The 19,200-nt window shown below is 37.8% G+C and overlaps 2 protein-coding genes across 2 annotated transcripts; one reads left to right on the plus strand and one right to left on the minus strand.

Annotated features, from left to right (window-relative positions):
* Positions 1–2,543: 2,543 nt before the first annotated feature.
* LOC115920420 (latrophilin receptor-like protein A) lies at positions 2,544–4,284 on the plus strand. The gene is made up of 2 exons (XM_030976183.1): positions 2,544–3,620; positions 4,033–4,284. Exons 1-2 carry the CDS (start codon positions 2,625–2,627, stop codon positions 4,282–4,284), a joined length of 1,248 nt encoding a protein of 415 aa, XP_030832043.1. The 5' UTR covers positions 2,544–2,624.
* Positions 4,285–9,934: 5,650 nt separating this feature from the next.
* On the minus strand, positions 9,935–16,202 carry LOC105445592. The gene is made up of 4 exons (XM_030975489.1): positions 14,465–16,202; positions 14,075–14,146; positions 10,926–13,183; positions 9,935–10,590 (listed from the first exon to the last, which is right to left on the minus strand). The coding sequence occupies exons 1-4, from the start codon at positions 14,487–14,489 to the stop codon at positions 10,318–10,320; spliced, it is 2,628 nt and encodes an 875-aa protein (XP_030831349.1). The 5' UTR covers positions 14,490–16,202; the 3' UTR covers positions 9,935–10,317.
* Between the last annotated feature and the right edge of the window lie 2,998 nt (positions 16,203–19,200).

The following is a 19,200-nucleotide window of genomic DNA, read 5'->3' on the forward strand; positions in this document are numbered from 1 at the left end:
AGGTTTTGGAATAGTCTTATGTTTTGGTATGGTAATATCATTTTCTGTTTTTGTATTTCAGACTATATGACGGACTTCCAGAACATGAGTAGTTTTTATTCAAGCGACTCTGCAGGTAAAAATATAATATTGATAATTACTAAAAAAAAAGGGATACATTTTGATAATTTTTGATGGGATAATATCCCATCACACGCAATCCCGCCCTCTCACAATGCTTCCGATTTCCTGATCCGGTGTGACAGCCGTATCTCAATGGGTATGATGATGGTCGGTTGATGATTGTTTCACCTGACTACTTCGAAAGCATGTATATGCTTTTAAGTAAGCAACCAGGAGAGCAACGGCTTTCATTCCTCTCCGAGGGACTTGGTAATGATGACCAATGCCTTAGGGAAAGGGAAACGAGAGCATTGACGTGGTTTCGAACCCAGTTTTATTTCTTACCTTTTACCCTTTTGATTTTATGTCTGTTCTTTATGGCATGTGTATTTGTATTTGTATTTTGTATTGTATCAATAATATCTTAAATGTTTAATATTTCAGGCCTTGTGTTCATTTTGATCTAGTTTTTAAGTTGTTTAGTTCTCTTATGGTATGTTGTTTATATAATGTCTTTGTTTTCTACAATGTATTCTATTTTTTGTTAATCTTTGTATGGATAGGGCTCTTTTGTAAAGCAGGCCTCTGGCACTGAAAAGACTACCCTGTTTTTAAATAAAACTGAATAAATAAATAAATAGGACCTCCTGCTTGATACCACTGAGCCATCGCGCCTCCTGAATGACGGTTCATAAAGAACATTTTACCACAATTTTGCTCATATTAAAAAAAAACTTACTAAGCTAGTTGTTAACTATTTACATAGTCAAAAATACATAGTTTGCAAATAGAAATAGGTACTACCTAAAGTTATTATTTGACATAAGCCTACCCAGTTTCAACATGTATACTAACCAATTAATTTGCATTGATATAATTAGACTTACATACGTTATGTTAATATGTAAATTGTGAACATCGCCAACATTTCTCGACCTAATAATGACAAATATTCCTGCCTTTCATTCATTTAATAATTCTCATCATTCTTAATAATGAATGATGTTTAATACCTTGAAGTTTCTTGGAGCACCAGTCAACTCGATAAACCAGTGCCTCTAAAGTAATAAGACTAGGAGTCAGTTACAGGTCCGGTCATTGTTTGTCCATTGTGATTAACCAACAATAATAATGTGTCGATAACGGGTGATATACCTCTCATAAAGCTTCATGAAACGTTACCTCATACAAGATAAATCGTATGAATAATTACGATATCTTCTATACCATTTATTTCCACAGAAACTATGGATTCATATCAGTATGCAGATAATACATGCTTTAAGGAATCATGCCTTGATGGCGAGGAAACGACTGTATGTAGATGCGATGACATGTGTCAATTCTTCGGTGATTGCTGTCCAGACTATCCTGTACTAATTTCCAACGGGACTCGGTCAAACGAGACAGGATCAAATGAGACTCTTTCAAACGAGGCTCTATCAAACAAGGCTTTACCAAACGAGACTGTATTAGACATTGACGTATGGGAATGTATCGTTGATACTTTTCTTCCACTATTCTACCCAGAGCTCGGACATGGTTACAGGATGATTGCTAGGTGCCCATCAGGATGGTCTTTAGAGGAGGATGTCAAACGAAACTGTGAAGAGGTTTCTCCCAATGCAACTATAGATGTTCTTTATATCTACAACAACATATACTTTAGAAACCTGGGTTGTGCTACTTGCCATGGGTATACTGAAAGTTCTTTGACAGCTGTTGTCATTTCAGCAGACCAACAATGTTGGTGGGGATATGAGTATACTCTTGCATGCATGACACCAATGCCCACATTACAGTCCAACGTTTCGATGAATATCAGCAGATCTGATATCATGCTTACTGTTCAAACTATTCCGAAACCTCGACTTTGCCTCGTAAATACAACGGGAAGTTGTCCAAACGGGACTAATGAAGAGATAGCCCGCGTGTGTCAGTTTTATTACAAACCATGCGTCGGTGAAGGTATTGTAAGTAAGCATCCTGCATGCAGTTTTTGCAATGGAGGTTCAGATTCCGATGACAGAATGTATGATGAACCTGATGGATTAGTAGATATTTTCCAAATGTTGAACGAGCATATCGTAGCCGCTCCTATACAGACATTTTGTTTAGAAGGATTTGAATTGGATGGCAATGGTTACTGCGCTCCGATATCATCCGATTGGCCCGTCTGTCAATCCAGACATTTTGGAGTCAAACAAAGTAAAGGGACTGTCGAGTGTTTAGAAGAGATGGTTTGTTTTAGGGAGGTTACCATAGATAACATTACAACATCGGCAAAAGTTCCCCCACCTTGTCTAGTTAGGTCATCAACAGACGAGATTAATGATATTATAACATTCAACTTGCATTACAGAGATGACATGAATCCATCTCTTTATACAATCCAGAGTGATATCATAAATCGAATTAAAAATCCTAGCCGTGACGGTTGCAATGACATAGTAATATCAGCTAGTCAGTTCTGTCATGTCGAAGACAATCCTGGAAACATTACATATCGTTGTCCCGAGGAAATGTTTGTTGGATACTGTTTGGATTTTACGCCTTTTCTTACCAACAACGAGTCTCTTATTTTCTTCAATGGAACTTATATTCGTCCAAAATGGTGGAGTAATATAACCAACATGCAGTTCAGCAGTGCCAACGTCTCATCTGAGTATCAGTTTGTGGTGTGTGGGACCGAGATTGCCCTCCAAACCTGCTCTTTCTTCACGGTTTCCAATGATTCCATTGAATGGGACTACCAAGAAAACCAGTCTGTTATTCTGTATCAAGGTCAGATGTACGACACAGAGGATATTCTGATTCATCCCGATGGTTCCATAAGCATCTGCTATATTGATCAGGTCACACCCATTGACAGTAGGACATTGATGATCATAGGACATGTTCTCTTTGCCATATCATCTGTTTGTCTCTTTGCTACATTGATAACTTACGTTGCCTTCTCTACCTTGCGGAATCGTCAAGGTGTATCCATAATGAATTTCATTGTTGCGTTGTTCCTTGGACAAATCTTTCTTCAGTACATACGTCTTTCAGTCTCCCAGTTTAGAATTCCTTGTATAGTTGTTGCTGCATTATCCCATTTCTTCTTCCTTGCTTCGTTTGTTTGGACGACTATCCTTGCTTGGGACCTGAGTCGAAGCTTCGCAGCAAACAAGATAAAATCATTTTCATCTAGCTCATTTGGTCGTAAGATGGTGGCTTTTCTTGTTATTGGATGGGGCACTCCTCTCGTCTTTGTCTCGATCACTTTGGTACTTCAGTTCGGAGGATTCCAGAATGGTCCTTTCTTGGAATACGACATTAATACATGCTGGCTTGCCAAACTATCTAGCATAGTAACGTTCTTTGTTCCAATGTCGTTATGTCTTTTATCCAATCTCGTATTTTTTATCATCACGGTGCATGGAGTTCATTCTACCAAGAAAGCAACATCGGTGCTAAAATCTGGCCAGGACTCTCAATTCAAACAATTGGCTGTTGAGCTCAGAATATATGTCAAGGTATGTTTCAAATTAAAGGGATTATTAAACGTATTTCATATAACACAAAGATCCCTATGCTATGCAGGAATAAATCGGGCAATCGGCCTAAACCTCTGACTACCCGGCGCCATATATTGTTTATCATCAATTTTTTGGTCATTTTGAATTATGTATTTCTCTGTTCCGGCTATTGACAGTCAGTCGGTGTGGCTGAAGTAGAAAAGTCGATTAATTTTTGAAAACTTATTTACAGAAATTCTACACCAAAAACACGTTTACACCAAAACACCCCTAGGTTTAGAATATTGCGGATGGCTGTATAAATTGTCCGCAATAATTATAAACCGGCAAAATATATTATGTATTCATTTTAATGTCTGGATAAACCAACACTCTCCTGCAAACTTCCTATTGAAATCTCTTTAAATAGATCTCAGCTCTTCTTGGATTCGCCTGGTTATTTGGGTTCTTAGCTATGGTCTCCAATGTCCCCTTCATGGAATATCTCTTCATCATCGTCATCAGTCTCCAAGGCGTCTTCATTTTCATTTCATTTGGTACCAACATTCGAGTGAAGAAACTTTGGCGAACATTTGTGGAGAACTCATCTCTCCTGTCTATGAGTAAATTCTCGCGAGGTAGTACTGGAGCACACGATGGACCTAAAAGTGAGAAACATTAAGCACTATTAATGTGTGAAAGAGATTAAATTTGCCTCATAACAATTTGACACGTTCTTTTATTTGGTATCATTGTTGTGACTGATGAAGTAAACAAAATTGTAGGAACTTTGTTGTCTGAATTCGTAATAGCGAGTGACTATTTGGAAGCCTTATTCATTATGTTCACCGAAACGTTATGAAAAACAGATCAGATATGCCTATCTTCGAACTCTGACTTTCTAGTGAATGCCTTTCTAGTGAATGCCTTTCTAGCTTTCAAAAGTCTCTTCAAAATTTTCTAGGTTAAGTTGTACTTGAGTCTGAAGCTTCAAAACTTCTGTTAACTGGTTATATTTTCTATAATGTATACAATTTTATATGTTGTTATAGTATATTATATTTCGTTATCCTGAATGCATACTCCATGACTACATTTTCGTTCGATCTACATACACAAGTTCCTGAATTGTTTTATCCGTGTTGAAAGAAGTCATTCTTTGATACAGTGTTAACGCCCCTCTGGCTCTCAGCACATGATACCATGGTATTGCTATATTTATATTGCATGTAACACTGATCGAAACAAAATGATCATTTCATATGACTTCTATAAATAATGTAATGTTTTGTCGGCTGGCCATTTGATCTGTATGCATAGTATTTATTTGGATAAATTTTTAATGTATGTCTGGTATTATTATTGTTGTGGGAATTATTGTTTTAAATGTTATTTACAGTCCGTATCTCGTTGTTACGTAGAGAAATTCGTTGATCTTTTTCATAAGACATAAAAGATACTCTTTTCATCGATAACTCCCTGCATACGAATACAATCGAATATTTGTTCTTTATACGTGAAAACAAAAATTGGGCAGAGTGTGTCAACGTGTTTGATCTTCCGGATATCCACAGTAAGACTGGAAAGGGGTTCTCGTTGGAATAAAAGGGCCAAACATTGAGGAAGAGCAACTGTTAAACCACATTATACTTATGATAAAATACGTTATTTTTGTGAACAGTGAATCTGATGATGAACCTCGATCCATCCTTCAAGATGTTTATTAAAAATATAGAATACTTTAGAATAAAAAATAAAAAATAAAAATAGGGTTACCTTTGTGACGGTGCCGCATGGGTGTTTGCAAGTGGGTGGGTGAGTGTGTGTGGGAATTTGCGTGTAAAGGTGTGGGTGTGTGTATGTATGCGTGTATGTATGCGTGTATGTATGCGTGTGTAAGTTATTATGTGGGAGGGGAAAGACACATGTATAGTTATTATTTGTTCTTCTTTACTTTCACTTTTAAGATATGGGTTGTTTTCTTATTTTTCAACTACTATATTAAACCAATTCCTTTTTATCACAATAACAGAAGTGTGATTTGTCTATTGTACAAAAAACGTAATAAGAAATCATTTTGTAAATAAGACCTAATGTAACTTTTTACGTGTACCGAATTAGCTGTCAATCATTATATGTCATGTATATTGTACTAAAGAGGTAAAGTATCATTGTAATAAGTCAAATGTAATATAAAACTACAACATTTTGAAGTTTGTACAATTAATGTATTCGATTTTGTTTGTTGAGAGAAAAAGAACAATACCAACAACACAAACAAACCACCAGGGCTTACATTAGAATCAGCTTTGTCTTCGTTTGGAGAATAAATGAAACTCTGTTTTGCTTCAATGAATATTTCATTCATATCTCAGATCATTGATCAGTGATTATATACACCTGATGATTGAAGAATTTATTCGTCAACTCGAAACAAACGATAACGAAATAGAAATTAAAGAAAAAAATAATTGGGAGAAAGAGGGAGAATGAAGATTATAAATGTATTAACAGAAAAAGCTGAATATGATAATATTGTTTTGGGAGAGAAAAAGAAATTTAAAATATTGTAGTGAGAAAGAATTAAATTGATATTGTATTGAGACAGAGAAAGAGAGGTGGTGAGAAATCGATAATATTGTAATGTTTCTTGTATTATTAATAATAATAATAATAATTATAGGCATTTATATAGCGCCGTCTGTCTAGACAATTCTATTCCAAGGTGCACTATTTAATCATTACCCCGTATTGAGTAAGAGAGAGAGAGATGGGAGCGAAAGGATCAGTAATATCGTAATGTTTCTTGTATTTAGTGAGAGTGAGTGAGAGAGGGGAAGATTACTTTTATCTATTTCACTCACATGTTTCATTTTCTAATGTAATTTGACATGATTCGATTCTCTAAGGTCTATGATTTCTACTATTTATATTTATTTTTTTGCTATTCGATAATACAGTTCGGTACAATGTTCTAACATTTTAACAAGAACAGTTATACTAGGGATTTACATTTTCTGTTTTGCCTTTTTTTTCTTTAAACACGGTAATCTACTTTTTCTTCTTCAGAAGTTATATACTTTTAAATGGACACAGAAAATGGAGTCGGGAAATGAAGTCAGGGCCCAACCCACTTCCTTCCTCAGCTCTTTTGTAGACCTTCTCTTCTCCCTGTCTGTCCGTCCCACTCTCTCTCTCTCTCTCTCCCTCTCTCTCTCTTACTCTCTCTCTCTCTCTCTCTCTCTCTCTCTCTCTCTCTCTATATATATATATATAGCACTCTCTTTTTTTACTCTCGATCTATGCGTCTATCTATATTTTTCTCGTGTTTGTTTTCTCTAAACCACTTCTCGCTCTCTCTCTCTCTCTCTCTCTCTCTCTCTCTTTCTCTCTCTTTCGGTCCTCTACCTCTCTATCCCCTATGCCTCCCCTCTCTCTCTCTTTCGGTCCTCTCTCTCTGTATCCCCTATGCCTCCCTCCCTCTCTCTCTCTCTCTCTTTCTCTATTTCGGTCCTCTACCTCTGTTTCCCCTATGCCTCCCCCCCCCCTCTCTCTCTCTCTCTCTCTCTTTCGGTCCTCTATCTCTGTATCCCCTATGCCTCCCTTTTTTTCGGTCCTCTATCTCTGTATCCCCTATGCCTCCCTCTCTCTCTCTCTCTCTCTCTCTTTCGGTCCTCTACCTCTGTATCCCCTATGCCTCCCTCTCTCTCTCTCTCTCTCTCTCTCTTTCGGTCCTCTACCTTTGTATACCCTATGCCTCCCTCTCTCTCTCTCTCTTTCGGTCCTCTACCTCTGTATCCCCTATGCCTCCCTCTCTCTCTCTCTCTCTCTTTCGGTCCTCTACCTTTGTATACCCTATGCCTCCCCCCTCTCTCTCTCTCTTTCGGTCCTCTCTCTCTGTATCCCCTATACCTCCGCCCTCTCTCTCTCTCTCTCTGTCTTCTCTCTCTCTCCCATTCCCCCTCTCACTCCCTCTCTCTCTCTCTCTCTCTCACACACACACACACACGCACGCACACACATACTATGAAGATGCAAAATAAAGACACGGAACACATTAGACCTCAAGATTAATGTAGTTTAATTCTAATTACAAGACATAAGTATCAGTATGAATCTAATCATTATACTAAAAAAACACAACACTCACATCTGCACATCCCCTCCCCCCCCCAACACACATATATGTATGTGGTTTATATACTTATATATAAGAACAAGTACTCAATATTCCCAGAACCCCGGCCAGGGTTGCTCTTCCATATAAAACTTGTTATGTTTTAATGTTTTTTCTGTTGTTGTTATTTTTCTTCTTCAATTGTTTAATCGGATCTTTTCATGCAAGATTCCCAACAAGGTTAATCAATAAGACAAATGTGCCCCAAGGTACCCCATATAACGTTTTAGTGAATCACAAATTTTGTCTGATCTCGTTAAATGTGCATACTATTATATTAAACAAACAATTAAATCCACTTCTCTGGCGATGGACTATCATCGCAGGAGTAATCACGGGATTAATATCTTCACTATAAGAAAGTGTAGCTCCCGAGATCACTGAGGCGATGATAATTAGCTCAACGGCCACGGTAGTGAGTAATGATTATTTGCTTTATTCCACTTTGACAACACTTTTAGGTCTAGTAGATCTAAGTGTCGATCTAACATTGGATTAATTAATGTTCAAGCCACTAGTACATACAGTTCACATATTAAACTAGTTGATTATTATTCCTATTTTATAACCAGGCGAGATGAATGACATTTATCCACCAACAGAACCTTAAAACTTTATTGCAAATGTCACATACATATCTTATATCACATGAATAATAAAATGTTTATGGCCGTCTAAAAAACGCGGGTACTTGTACAAACTGAACCCAAGTTGAATCATTATACAGATAGTGAATGTGTCTGAGTGCAATGGTACAATATTTTGCATTCGGTGAAAGATAATAGACGCTTTATTCAACGAGAAACGAAGTTAATATTGAACTTAATGAAAACGAGGCATTATTTTTCGACAGAATTTTAATAAACGTATTGTTAACGTGTTTGTACATTATTGGAGTTTTATAAAAATCTGATACATTTCAGTGTATTTGGTTTTGCAATAAAATATTTATCGATGAACAAGTTTCTGTCTGAACGAAAGGCAGGGCATATAAAAATGAAACTCATCCCCAAGTGATTGCAAATAACATAGATAGTAAACAACATACATTCTTGGACGAGAATAAAATGTTAACACCCTAATCAGTCTGGTTTTAGACCTAAACATTCAACAGCTACTGCCCTTGCAAAACTGGTAAATCAATGGTCGATGAATATTTGCCTTCATATAGGTCTTCGGAAGGCTTTTGTTACCGTGACCATGAGCTACTTTTAAATAAACTAGCTTGTGTAGGTTGTAGTAATAGGACTATTTATTGGTTAAAATCATATTTAGGTGATCGACAACAAGTGACTCAATTCAAAGGAGCCAAGTCGCATTCATCAACCATCAAATTTGGTGTGCCACAAGTTTAAATTCTTGGTCTCCTTTTATTTTCAATATATGTTAATAGTCTACCTGAATGTAATCCTGAAGGTATCGTAGATAATTATTTATACTGTTACGAATAATTGCATTTCAATTATAGTCAGAATGCTAATTGCATATATTACGTGTTGTTAGGTAGAGCAAGTAATAATGTTTATTCTACCTAGCAACAACTAATGCATGCAATTGGAACCCTGACTATTGAGATACATTTATTCGTAACACGTGGATGAAATGATTCGGATCGAGGCGCTTTAAAGAGTCATGTGCATACATTTCGTTACAGTACGAAATGACCTTTTGAGAAGTATTCGGGACTGTTTCGAGACACACGCGACGACTGTGACTATTTTGAGAGAAGAGTTGTAGCACGAATTTGAGACCATGCTCAAAATTCCAGCGACACGATAAAAGGGACCTGCTATTCACGCGAGGTAATTGATATTTTGGAAACTTCCTCGAGAATGCTATACGAATTTGTCGATATGGGCTCTTAAAGGGACAACTGAGTTTTTGTTTAAGACCGTAATTGACTTCGAAGTGCACGGTTATTGCTCTTATTCCTATTTATGACATTTCAGGTGGCCTTTTGGGGCCTAAAATTGCTATGAAGGTAATTTTAGAGCCCAAAATGTGTGACATTTAGATTAAATCCGATCAAACCAATTCAGCTCCGCTTTAAAAAAAAATACGGTGACCGTTAATTTGACAATTTAATGATCATAAAAATACCCGGGCCGGCTGGTTGTGTATATTATAACCTAACACGAAAAAGCCAACATTGACATTGGCTGGAATAAAACGTATTAGGTGCTATTTCGATCTTTCAACGGCTGGTTCAAAATTATTGAATATTTGTGGGGGCCCCAAAAATGGTTACATTTATGGATTTATTTATTTATTATTTATGATTTTTCATTTAAATTGCATGCTCTTCCGAATTTGACACTCGGTTTTTAGTTATCTCACACAAAAAATATTATGTGTGGGCCCCTCTATGCCAACATTTAATCATCCCTTTAATAGATGACATCTTCACCCCACCCCTTCACTTAATCTCTCTCTCTCTGTTGACGAGTAGGAACTGCGACGGCTGTTTTACTACCCCCTCCCCTTTGCAACTTATGGTCAGTATCTACTCTTTCTTCCTTCCATTTATATTTATAGTGTCTACTGTTTCTCACTACATTGTGTGCGTCCATCTTTTGTTCCAGTATTACTACGACCGCTTGAATACTCTCTTCGAGAAAGAGTCGTCCACAGCGTTGAGTTCTCCATGGATGTTCGCCAGAGTTTCTTCACTCGTTTGTTGGCACCAAATGAAATAAAAATGAAGACGCCTTGGAGACTGATGATGATGACGAAGAGATAGTCCATGAAGGGGACATCGATGACCATAGCTAAGAACCCAAATAACCAGGCGAATCCAAGAAGAGCTGAGATCTATTTACAAATGACGAGAAGGAAGAGAGATCGAGAGAAAGCATGTCTAAAGGAGAGTTCATACCCACTAAAGCATAGTTTGTTTCATGATAAATAGGGATACACACATTTTCCTAAACGTTCGAGCAGTAGAATAAGTCAGTAAAATTTTACTAAAATGTGACATTAATTCTTAGTTCTGATGATAAAACTTTTGATGCGTCGTATCGCCTATAAAGCAAATATTGTAGGAAGGCTAAAAAAAATGGACAGGTGTGAATGCTGCTGGAAAATTACTCTTGAATATTAAATGATAATAATAATAATAATACTAATAACATTTCTCCGAAACCTACCTTGACATATATTCTGAGTTCAACAGCCAATTGTTTGAATTGTGATTCCTGGCCAGGTTTTAGCACCGATGTTGTTTTTTTGGTAGAATGAATTCCATGTACCGTGATGATAAAAAACACGAGATTGGATAGAAGACATACAGACATTGGAACAAAGAACATTACTATGCTAGATAGTTTGGCAAGCCAGCATGTATTACTATCGTATTCCAAGAAAGGACCATTCTGGAATCCTCCGAACTGAAGGACCAAAGTGATCGAGACAAAGACGAGAGGAGTGCCCCATCCAATAACAAGAAAAGCCACCATCTTACGACCAAATGAGCCAGATGAAAATGATTTTATCTTGTTTGCTGCAAAGCTTCGACTCAGGTCCCAAGCAAGGATATTCGTCCAAACAAACGAAGCAAGGAAGAAGAAGTGGGATAACGCAGCAACAACTATAGAAGGTATTCTAAACTGGGAGACTGAAAGACGTATGTACTGAAGAAAGATTTGTCCAAGGAACAAGGCAACAATGAAATTCATTATGGAGACACCCTGACGATTCCGCAAGGTAGAGAAGGAAATGTAAGTTATTAACGTAGCGAAAAGACAAACTGATGATACGGCAAATAGAACATGGCCTATGATCATCAATGTCCTTCTACTAATGGGTGTGACCTGATCAATATAGCAGATGCTTATGGAACTATCGGGATGAATCAGAATGTCCTCTAGGTCGTACATCTGACCTTGATACAGAATAACAGACTGGTTTTCTTGGTAGTCCCATTCAATGGAATCATTGGAAACCGTGAAGAAAGAGCAGGTTTGGAGAGCAATCTCGGTCCCACACACCACAAACTGATACTCTGATGAGACGGTGGCACTGCTGAACTGCATGTTGGTGATATTACTCCACCATTTTGGTCGAATATAAGTTCCATTGAAGAAAATAAAAGACTCGTTGTTGCTAAGAGAAGCCGTAAAATCAAAATTGTGTCCGACAAAAATTTCCTCGGGACAACGATGTGTTATGTTTCCAGGGTTGTCTTCGACAAAACAGGACTGACTAGCTGATATTACCATGTCTTTACATTGGTCGCGGCTAGGAGTTTTAATTCGATGTATGATATCGCTCTGGATTATATCAAGAGATGGGTTCATGCCATCCGTGTAAATCAAACTGAATGTTATGGCATTATTAACCACGTCTGTTGAAGACCTAACTAGACAAGGTGGCGGAGCTGTTAAAGTTAGTGTGGTATTATCTATGGTCACCTCCCTGAAACAAACCATCTCTTTTAAACACTCTTCAGATCCGTTATTTTGTTTGACCCCAAAATGTTTGGATTGACAGACGGGCCAATCAGATGATATCGGAGCGCAGTTACCATTGTCATCCAACTCGAATCCGTCTATACATTGTGATTGTATTATTGGGTCGGGGTAGTCAATACGAAAAATATCAATTGCGCCTTCTAATGGTACTGTAATCACTTCATCGATACATATCAAGGAACCTCCATTGCAATAACTGCATGCAGGATGCTTACTTACAACACCTTCAACAATGAATGGTTTGTAATAATACTGACACTCGCGGGCTACCTCTTCGTCTGTCCCGTTCGGACAACTTCCCGATGTATTCACGAGACAAAGTCGAGGTTTGGGAATGGTTCGAACCGAAGGCATGATATTAGATCCGCTGATATTCAGCGAAACGTTGGACTGTGATGTGGGCATTAGTTTCATGCATTCAAGAGTATAATTATCTCCCCACCAACATTGTTGGTCTGCTGAAATGACAACAGCTGTCAACGAACTTTCTTCATACCCATGGCAAGAAGCACAATCTAGGTTTCTGAAGTACGTGTCCTGGTAGATATAAAGAACATCTATAGTTGCATTGGGAGAAACCTCTTCACAGTTTCGTTTGACATCCTCCTCTAAAGACCATCCTGATGGGCACCTAGCAATCATCCTGTATCCATGTCCGAGGCGTGGGTCGAATTGAGGAAGGAAAGAATCAACGATACATTCCCATACGTCAAGGTCTAATAGCGTCTCGTTTGGTAAAGCCTTGTTTGATAGAATCTCGTCTGATAGAGTCTCGTTTGATCCTGTCTCGTTGAAAATTGTTAGAGGGTAGTCTGGACAGCAATCACCAAAGAATTGACACATATCATCGCATCTACATACAGTCGTTTCCTCGCCACCAAAACATGATTCCGCCAAGCATGTGTTATCTGCATACTGATATGAATCCATATTTTCTGTGAAAATAAACGGTATAGAAGATATCGTGATTATTCATACGATTTATCGTTTATAGGGTAACCTTTCTTTATGAAAGGTGTATCCCACGTTATGAAAATGTTGTTCTCATGTTAATCACAATGGACAAACAATGACCGGATCTGTTACTGACTTCTAGTCTTATTGCTTCGGAGGCACTGGTTTATCAAGACTACTGGTGCTACGTCATTTATTGTAATACGAAATATGATACTGAGTAATAAAAACAAATGATATGCAATATTAGTTGATACATTTGGTCGATATTCACCATTTTACAGATTAACATAATCAATGTAGGTCTAATCATATCAATCAACATGATTATTTGATTAGTATGAAATACAAGCTGAGTAGGCTAATGTATGATATATCAAGCTGGGCCTATTTTTAGTTGTCAACTAACTATGTATTATTGCCTATGTATTTAGTCGGCAACTAGCTTAGTACGGTCTTATGAATATGAGCAAAATTCGAGCTGACTGAAATGAACCATTTCGTCGACATACTCTCCAAGACCACCATACACGATACAGACATCATGGTCAGTTTAGATGTTGAATCTCTCTTCACCAATGTTTCTGTCACCGAATCCTGCCGAATCGTCAAACAACGCCTCGAAGCTTCTCTCTCACATGGTGCACCCGCAAGCCTACTGTATATTTAGCTTAGTAAGGTCTTAAGAATATGAGCAAAATTCGAGCTGACTGAAATGAACATGTTTCTTCGTGTTAAACTATTATTTATAATCCAGCACATTCAAGATGTGGCTGTCACACACGGATCAGAGAATCCGATGCATTTTGCATCTGGTTATTTATCCAATATATCATTTTTTTCTCCAGTGATTATCAATATTCTGTTTTTACCTTCGCTCGAGTCAATATTACTCATGTCCAGAAAATCACTTGATGAAGAAGAAGAAGAGTCCGTGATATAGTCTGAAATACAAACAGGAAATGATATTACCAAACCAAAATATATGACTATTCAAAAGTCTTTAGTGCGATTGTATTAACTAACTATGTATTATTGCCTAATAATAGTCGACAACTAGCTGAGTAAGGTCTTATGAATATGAGCAAAATTCGAGCTGACTGAAATGAACATGTTTCTTCGTGTTAAACTATTATTTATAATCCAGCTCATTCAAGATGTGGCTGTCACACACGGATCAGAGAATCCGAAGCATTTTGCATCTGGTTATTTATCCAATATATCATTTTTCCCCCAGTGATTATCAATATTCTGTTTTTTACCTTCGCTCGAGTCAATATTACTCATGTCCAGAAAATCACTTGATGAAGAAGATTCCGTGATATTGTCTGAAATACAAACAGGAAATGATATTACCAAACCGAAATATATGACTATTCAAAAGTCTTTAGTGCGATTGTATTAACTAACTAACTATGGACTTATCGAAAGCATTCGATATTACCAAACCGAAATATATGACTATTCAAAAGTCTTTAGTGCGATTGTATTAACTAACTAACTATGGACTTATCGAAAGCATTCGATATTACCAAACCGAAATATATGACTATTCAAAAGTCTTTAGTGCGATTGTATTAACTAACTAACTATGGACTTATCGAAAGCATTCGATATTACCAAACCGAAATATATGACTATTCAAAAGTCTTTAGTGCGATTGTATTAACTAACTAACTATGGACTTATCGAAAGCATTCGATACCATGGACCATCGTATATTAATACATAAATTAAAAGCATATGGAGTTAGAGGGATTGTACTTTCTTGGTTTGAAGACTATTTGCGTAATAGACATCAATATGTTATGTTTAAATCTACAACATCTAATTCCACCATAGAATGCGGAGTACCACAAGGCTCCATATTAGGTCCCCTACTGTTTTTAGTATATATGAATGATATTGTTAATGCATCACCACTCCTCACATATGTTCTGTTCGCAGACGATACCAACGTATTTTATTCGCATAAAGACTTAAACATTCTTATTACAACCCTCAATTTAGAACTAAATAAATTATCATCTTGGTTCAAATCCAATAAACTCTCTTTAAATATTAATAAGACTAATTGTATTTATTTCAAAAACATACACTCTAAACATGTACTTCATTATGATATTTTTAAAGATAACATGCCCATAATTGAAAAAGAAGTTACAAAATTCTTAGGTGTAATGATTGATTCAAACCTAACTTGGAATAGTCATATTAACAACATTTGCATGCTAGTCTCGAGAAGCATAGGCATTTTATATAAATTAAAATATTATCTATCACAAAAGTCACTATTTATGCTTTACAATTCCTTCATTTTGTCATACATATCTTATTGTAACATAGTTTGGGGCAATAGTAGTAAGATGAAAATTATGTTAATATATCGTCTCCAAAAGAAAGCACTTCGTCTTTGTACACATTCACATTATTTAGCCCATACTGATCCAATATTTTGTAAACTAAAAACATTAAAAATCGCTGACATTCACAGTTTTCAAACTGCAATCTTTATGTATAAATGTTGGATAAATACTATACCTTTGGCATTTCGAAATATTTTTGTTTACAATAGTGATATACATTCTTATCCCACACGACACTCATCTGATTTCCACTTAACAAACCCCAAAATTATTATGGCCTATAAATCGATAAGACATCATGGTCCAGACATTTGGAATGCTTTACCTGACAATATTAAACACTCTGCAACTCTTTATTCATTCAAAGCATCGATGAAAAAATATTTAATATCTACATATTCAAAAACATCATAAGGGTCTCAGAGGTTTTGATTGTTTATTTAAATTAATTTTAGATGACCAGTTCATTAACAATACGAATCGAACACTTACTTCACCTGCACACACCCACTTGCACAAACTTGCACATTTTTCTTCTTTTTTCTTTTTTCTTAATTTCTTTCCACTTTTTATTCAGATACTTTCTGAACAAAATCTTTATATGTGACTCTCTATTCCCCTACATTCTCCTAAAAACAGCGCCATGTACCCCCCCCCCCCCCCCTTCCCGGCTGCTATCGCCTCAAGCTTCTTTGCTTATGATAGTTGGCCTCTGCATTTATGTTGATTATTTTTTACTTACCTCCATACTTTCAAGCTTTAATTTTTTTATTTTTTTTTAAATATTTTATTTTGTGTGTATTAAGTTGTCACTCTTGATGTAAATCAATTATATTATATACTATTATTGTTATTTGAATGTTTTATATTTGATTTATCAATAAATGCAGAAACATCTGCTAAAAAAAAAAACTATGTATTATTGCCTAATAATAGTCGACAACTAGCTTAGTAAGGTCTTATGAATATAAGCAAAATTCGAGCTGACTGAAATGAAGCATTTCGTCGACATACTCTCCAAGACCACCAAACACGATACAGACATCATGGTCAGTTTAGATGTTGAATCTCTCTTCACCAATGTTCCTGTCACCGAATCCTGCCGAATCGTCAAACAATGCCTCGAAGCTGACGACAACATCCCCGACAGAACTCCCCTGACACCGGATGAAATACACGACCTTACGTACTTCTGCCTCAACTAAACTTCCTTCAAATGGCGAGACAATTATTACTACCAGCAACGTCCAGGCGCAGCCATGGGATCGCCTCTTTCACCGGATATAGCCAACATCTTCATGGAGCACTTCGAAACAACGTCACTTCAGACTCTCTTACAACGCCCTTCTCTCTGGCTCCTATATGTCGACGACACATTCGTCATTTGGCCACATAGCAGACGTGACTTAGACCACTTCCTCGCCCACAACAACCAGCATCACCCGAGCATCAAATTCACCATGGAGACCAAGCAAAACAACAGCATCCCCTTCCTAGACGTCCTCTTTACCAAATTGTCATCCGGCAAGCCCGCTTACCAAGTCTACAGGAAACTCCAACACAACGATAGATATCTTCACTACAGATCCGTCCACCATCCATCCGTACTACAATCAGTCCCAAACGCCCTCATCCGCCAAGCCCATCAACTCAGGGATGCCGACCATCTAGACCATCTGGAAATCCAGCAAGACATAAGATCAAGTCCAGGACTCCCGCCAGCAAGCCCGCAGCCAACACCATCCCTGAAGAGAACCAACCGCAGCTACACCACCGAAACAAACTGTTGTTCTACCCTATATCGGTCAAGCCTATCACAAGATTCAACGTATCCTTCAAGCAGCAGACATCCAAGTTCGACAAAGTTGCTCCAACAAACTCCATTCGATACTCCACTCCCACAAAGATAAGCATCCAAACCACAAGAAAGCTGGAGTCTTCAAAATACCATGCGAATGTGGGAAAGTCTACATTGGTGAAACGGGAAGAAATCTGGAAACAAGACTCAAGGAGCACAGAACCAGCTTCAGACTCATGCAGCGACTGGGATAAGTCCGCCATCGTCAAACTAGCCCAGCAACACGAACACACAATCGAATGGGATAACAGTCATCTCATCTCCATAAAGAAGAACTGGCATGCAAGCCGAATCCGAGAAGCCATCTAAATTCACCGCCACAATACAGTGCCCCAAGACTCAAGATTATACATCAACGGCATCTGGAAACCCCTCATACACAAGTACCCGGTCACTCCTCCTCTACCACCGCCTCCATCACCGCCTTCACCACCCTCGCAGACACCTGTACATTAACCATCGCCACCCGCCGAACCCTCTAAGCAGCCACCAGCCTCCCAGCTAATGCACAGCAGACGACAGCAGACTACAACGCCGCCTACGTCGGGGACACACACAACGTCTCGCCCACAGCACACCCCACTCATGGATTCGAACCTCTCCTAAGTCCGCAACCCGGAGACTCCAGCCCAGACGGACAAGCAGACGGACAGGCAGACCACCCATGTCCACTCCCCATGACTCAAGCCCACACGGTCATGTATATTTTCCCCACGTCCGCACCGCGGTGACTTAAGCTCACGCACCCAAGCTATTCTCCACTCCTGACGACGGGTAGTCAACCTGTTCGAAACGTCGAGCCACTCCCGCCACCCATCCTCTCCAAGCTCTCCTTAGAAATATAAGTTAAGAATGATAACCAACAGTCATTTTCAAGACTAAACCGACAGTCCTTTTCAGGACTTCACACCCTCAAGAACGATTACCGAGAGTCCTTTTCAGGACTCCTCAATCCTCCCTCTCTCTCTCACATGGTGCACCCGCAAGCCTACTGTATGTTTAGCTTAGTAAGGTCTTAAGAATATGAGCAAAATTCGAGCTGACTGAAATGAACATGTTTCTTCGTGTTAAACTATTATTTATAATCCAGCACATTCAAGATGTGGCTGTCACACACGGATCAGAGAATCCGAAGCATTTTGCATCTGGTTATTTATCCAATATATCATTTTTTTTTCTCCAGTGATTATCAATTTTCTGTTTTTACCTTCGCTCGAGTCAATATTACTCATGTCCAGAAAATCCCTTGATGAAGAAGAAGAAGATTCCGTGATATAGTCTGAAATACAAACAGGAAATGATATTACCAAACCGAAATATATGACTATTTAAAAGTCTTTAGTGCGATTGTATTAACTAACTATGTATTATATACCTCACTTAAGTAATCCAGCAATCTGATTGGTCGAAATTGCATTCATAAACTTTAACTGTTCCCGAAAATTCCCGGTAACCATGGTTAAAAAACAGTTCAAAATCCCAATAACCATGGTTATTGGGAAAATAGGTCAGTCTCCATGGTTACCCCATAGGTTTACATGTTAAAAAATGGTCTGAGCGATCGAGGATACCGTACGTGTGCGAAGAATTGGTCGATAATTTCAATACAATTGAATCTCGATCGATCTTACCGATAATTTTATCTTGCATATTGACATTAAGACGAAAATAAACTTCCAAAAACAAAAAAACAACATCTGCCGATAGATCTTGATCTAAATTCGTGCCAATATGCATTGCAAAAGTAAAAGAAGGGCCTGTTTAATGGAGCAGC

The sequence above is a fragment of the Strongylocentrotus purpuratus genome, unplaced genomic scaffold, assembly GCF_000002235.5.
Source record: "Strongylocentrotus purpuratus isolate Spur 01 unplaced genomic scaffold, Spur_5.0 spur5_scaffold_8, whole genome shotgun sequence".
Taxonomy (NCBI): Eukaryota; Metazoa; Echinodermata; class Echinoidea; order Camarodonta; family Strongylocentrotidae; genus Strongylocentrotus; species Strongylocentrotus purpuratus.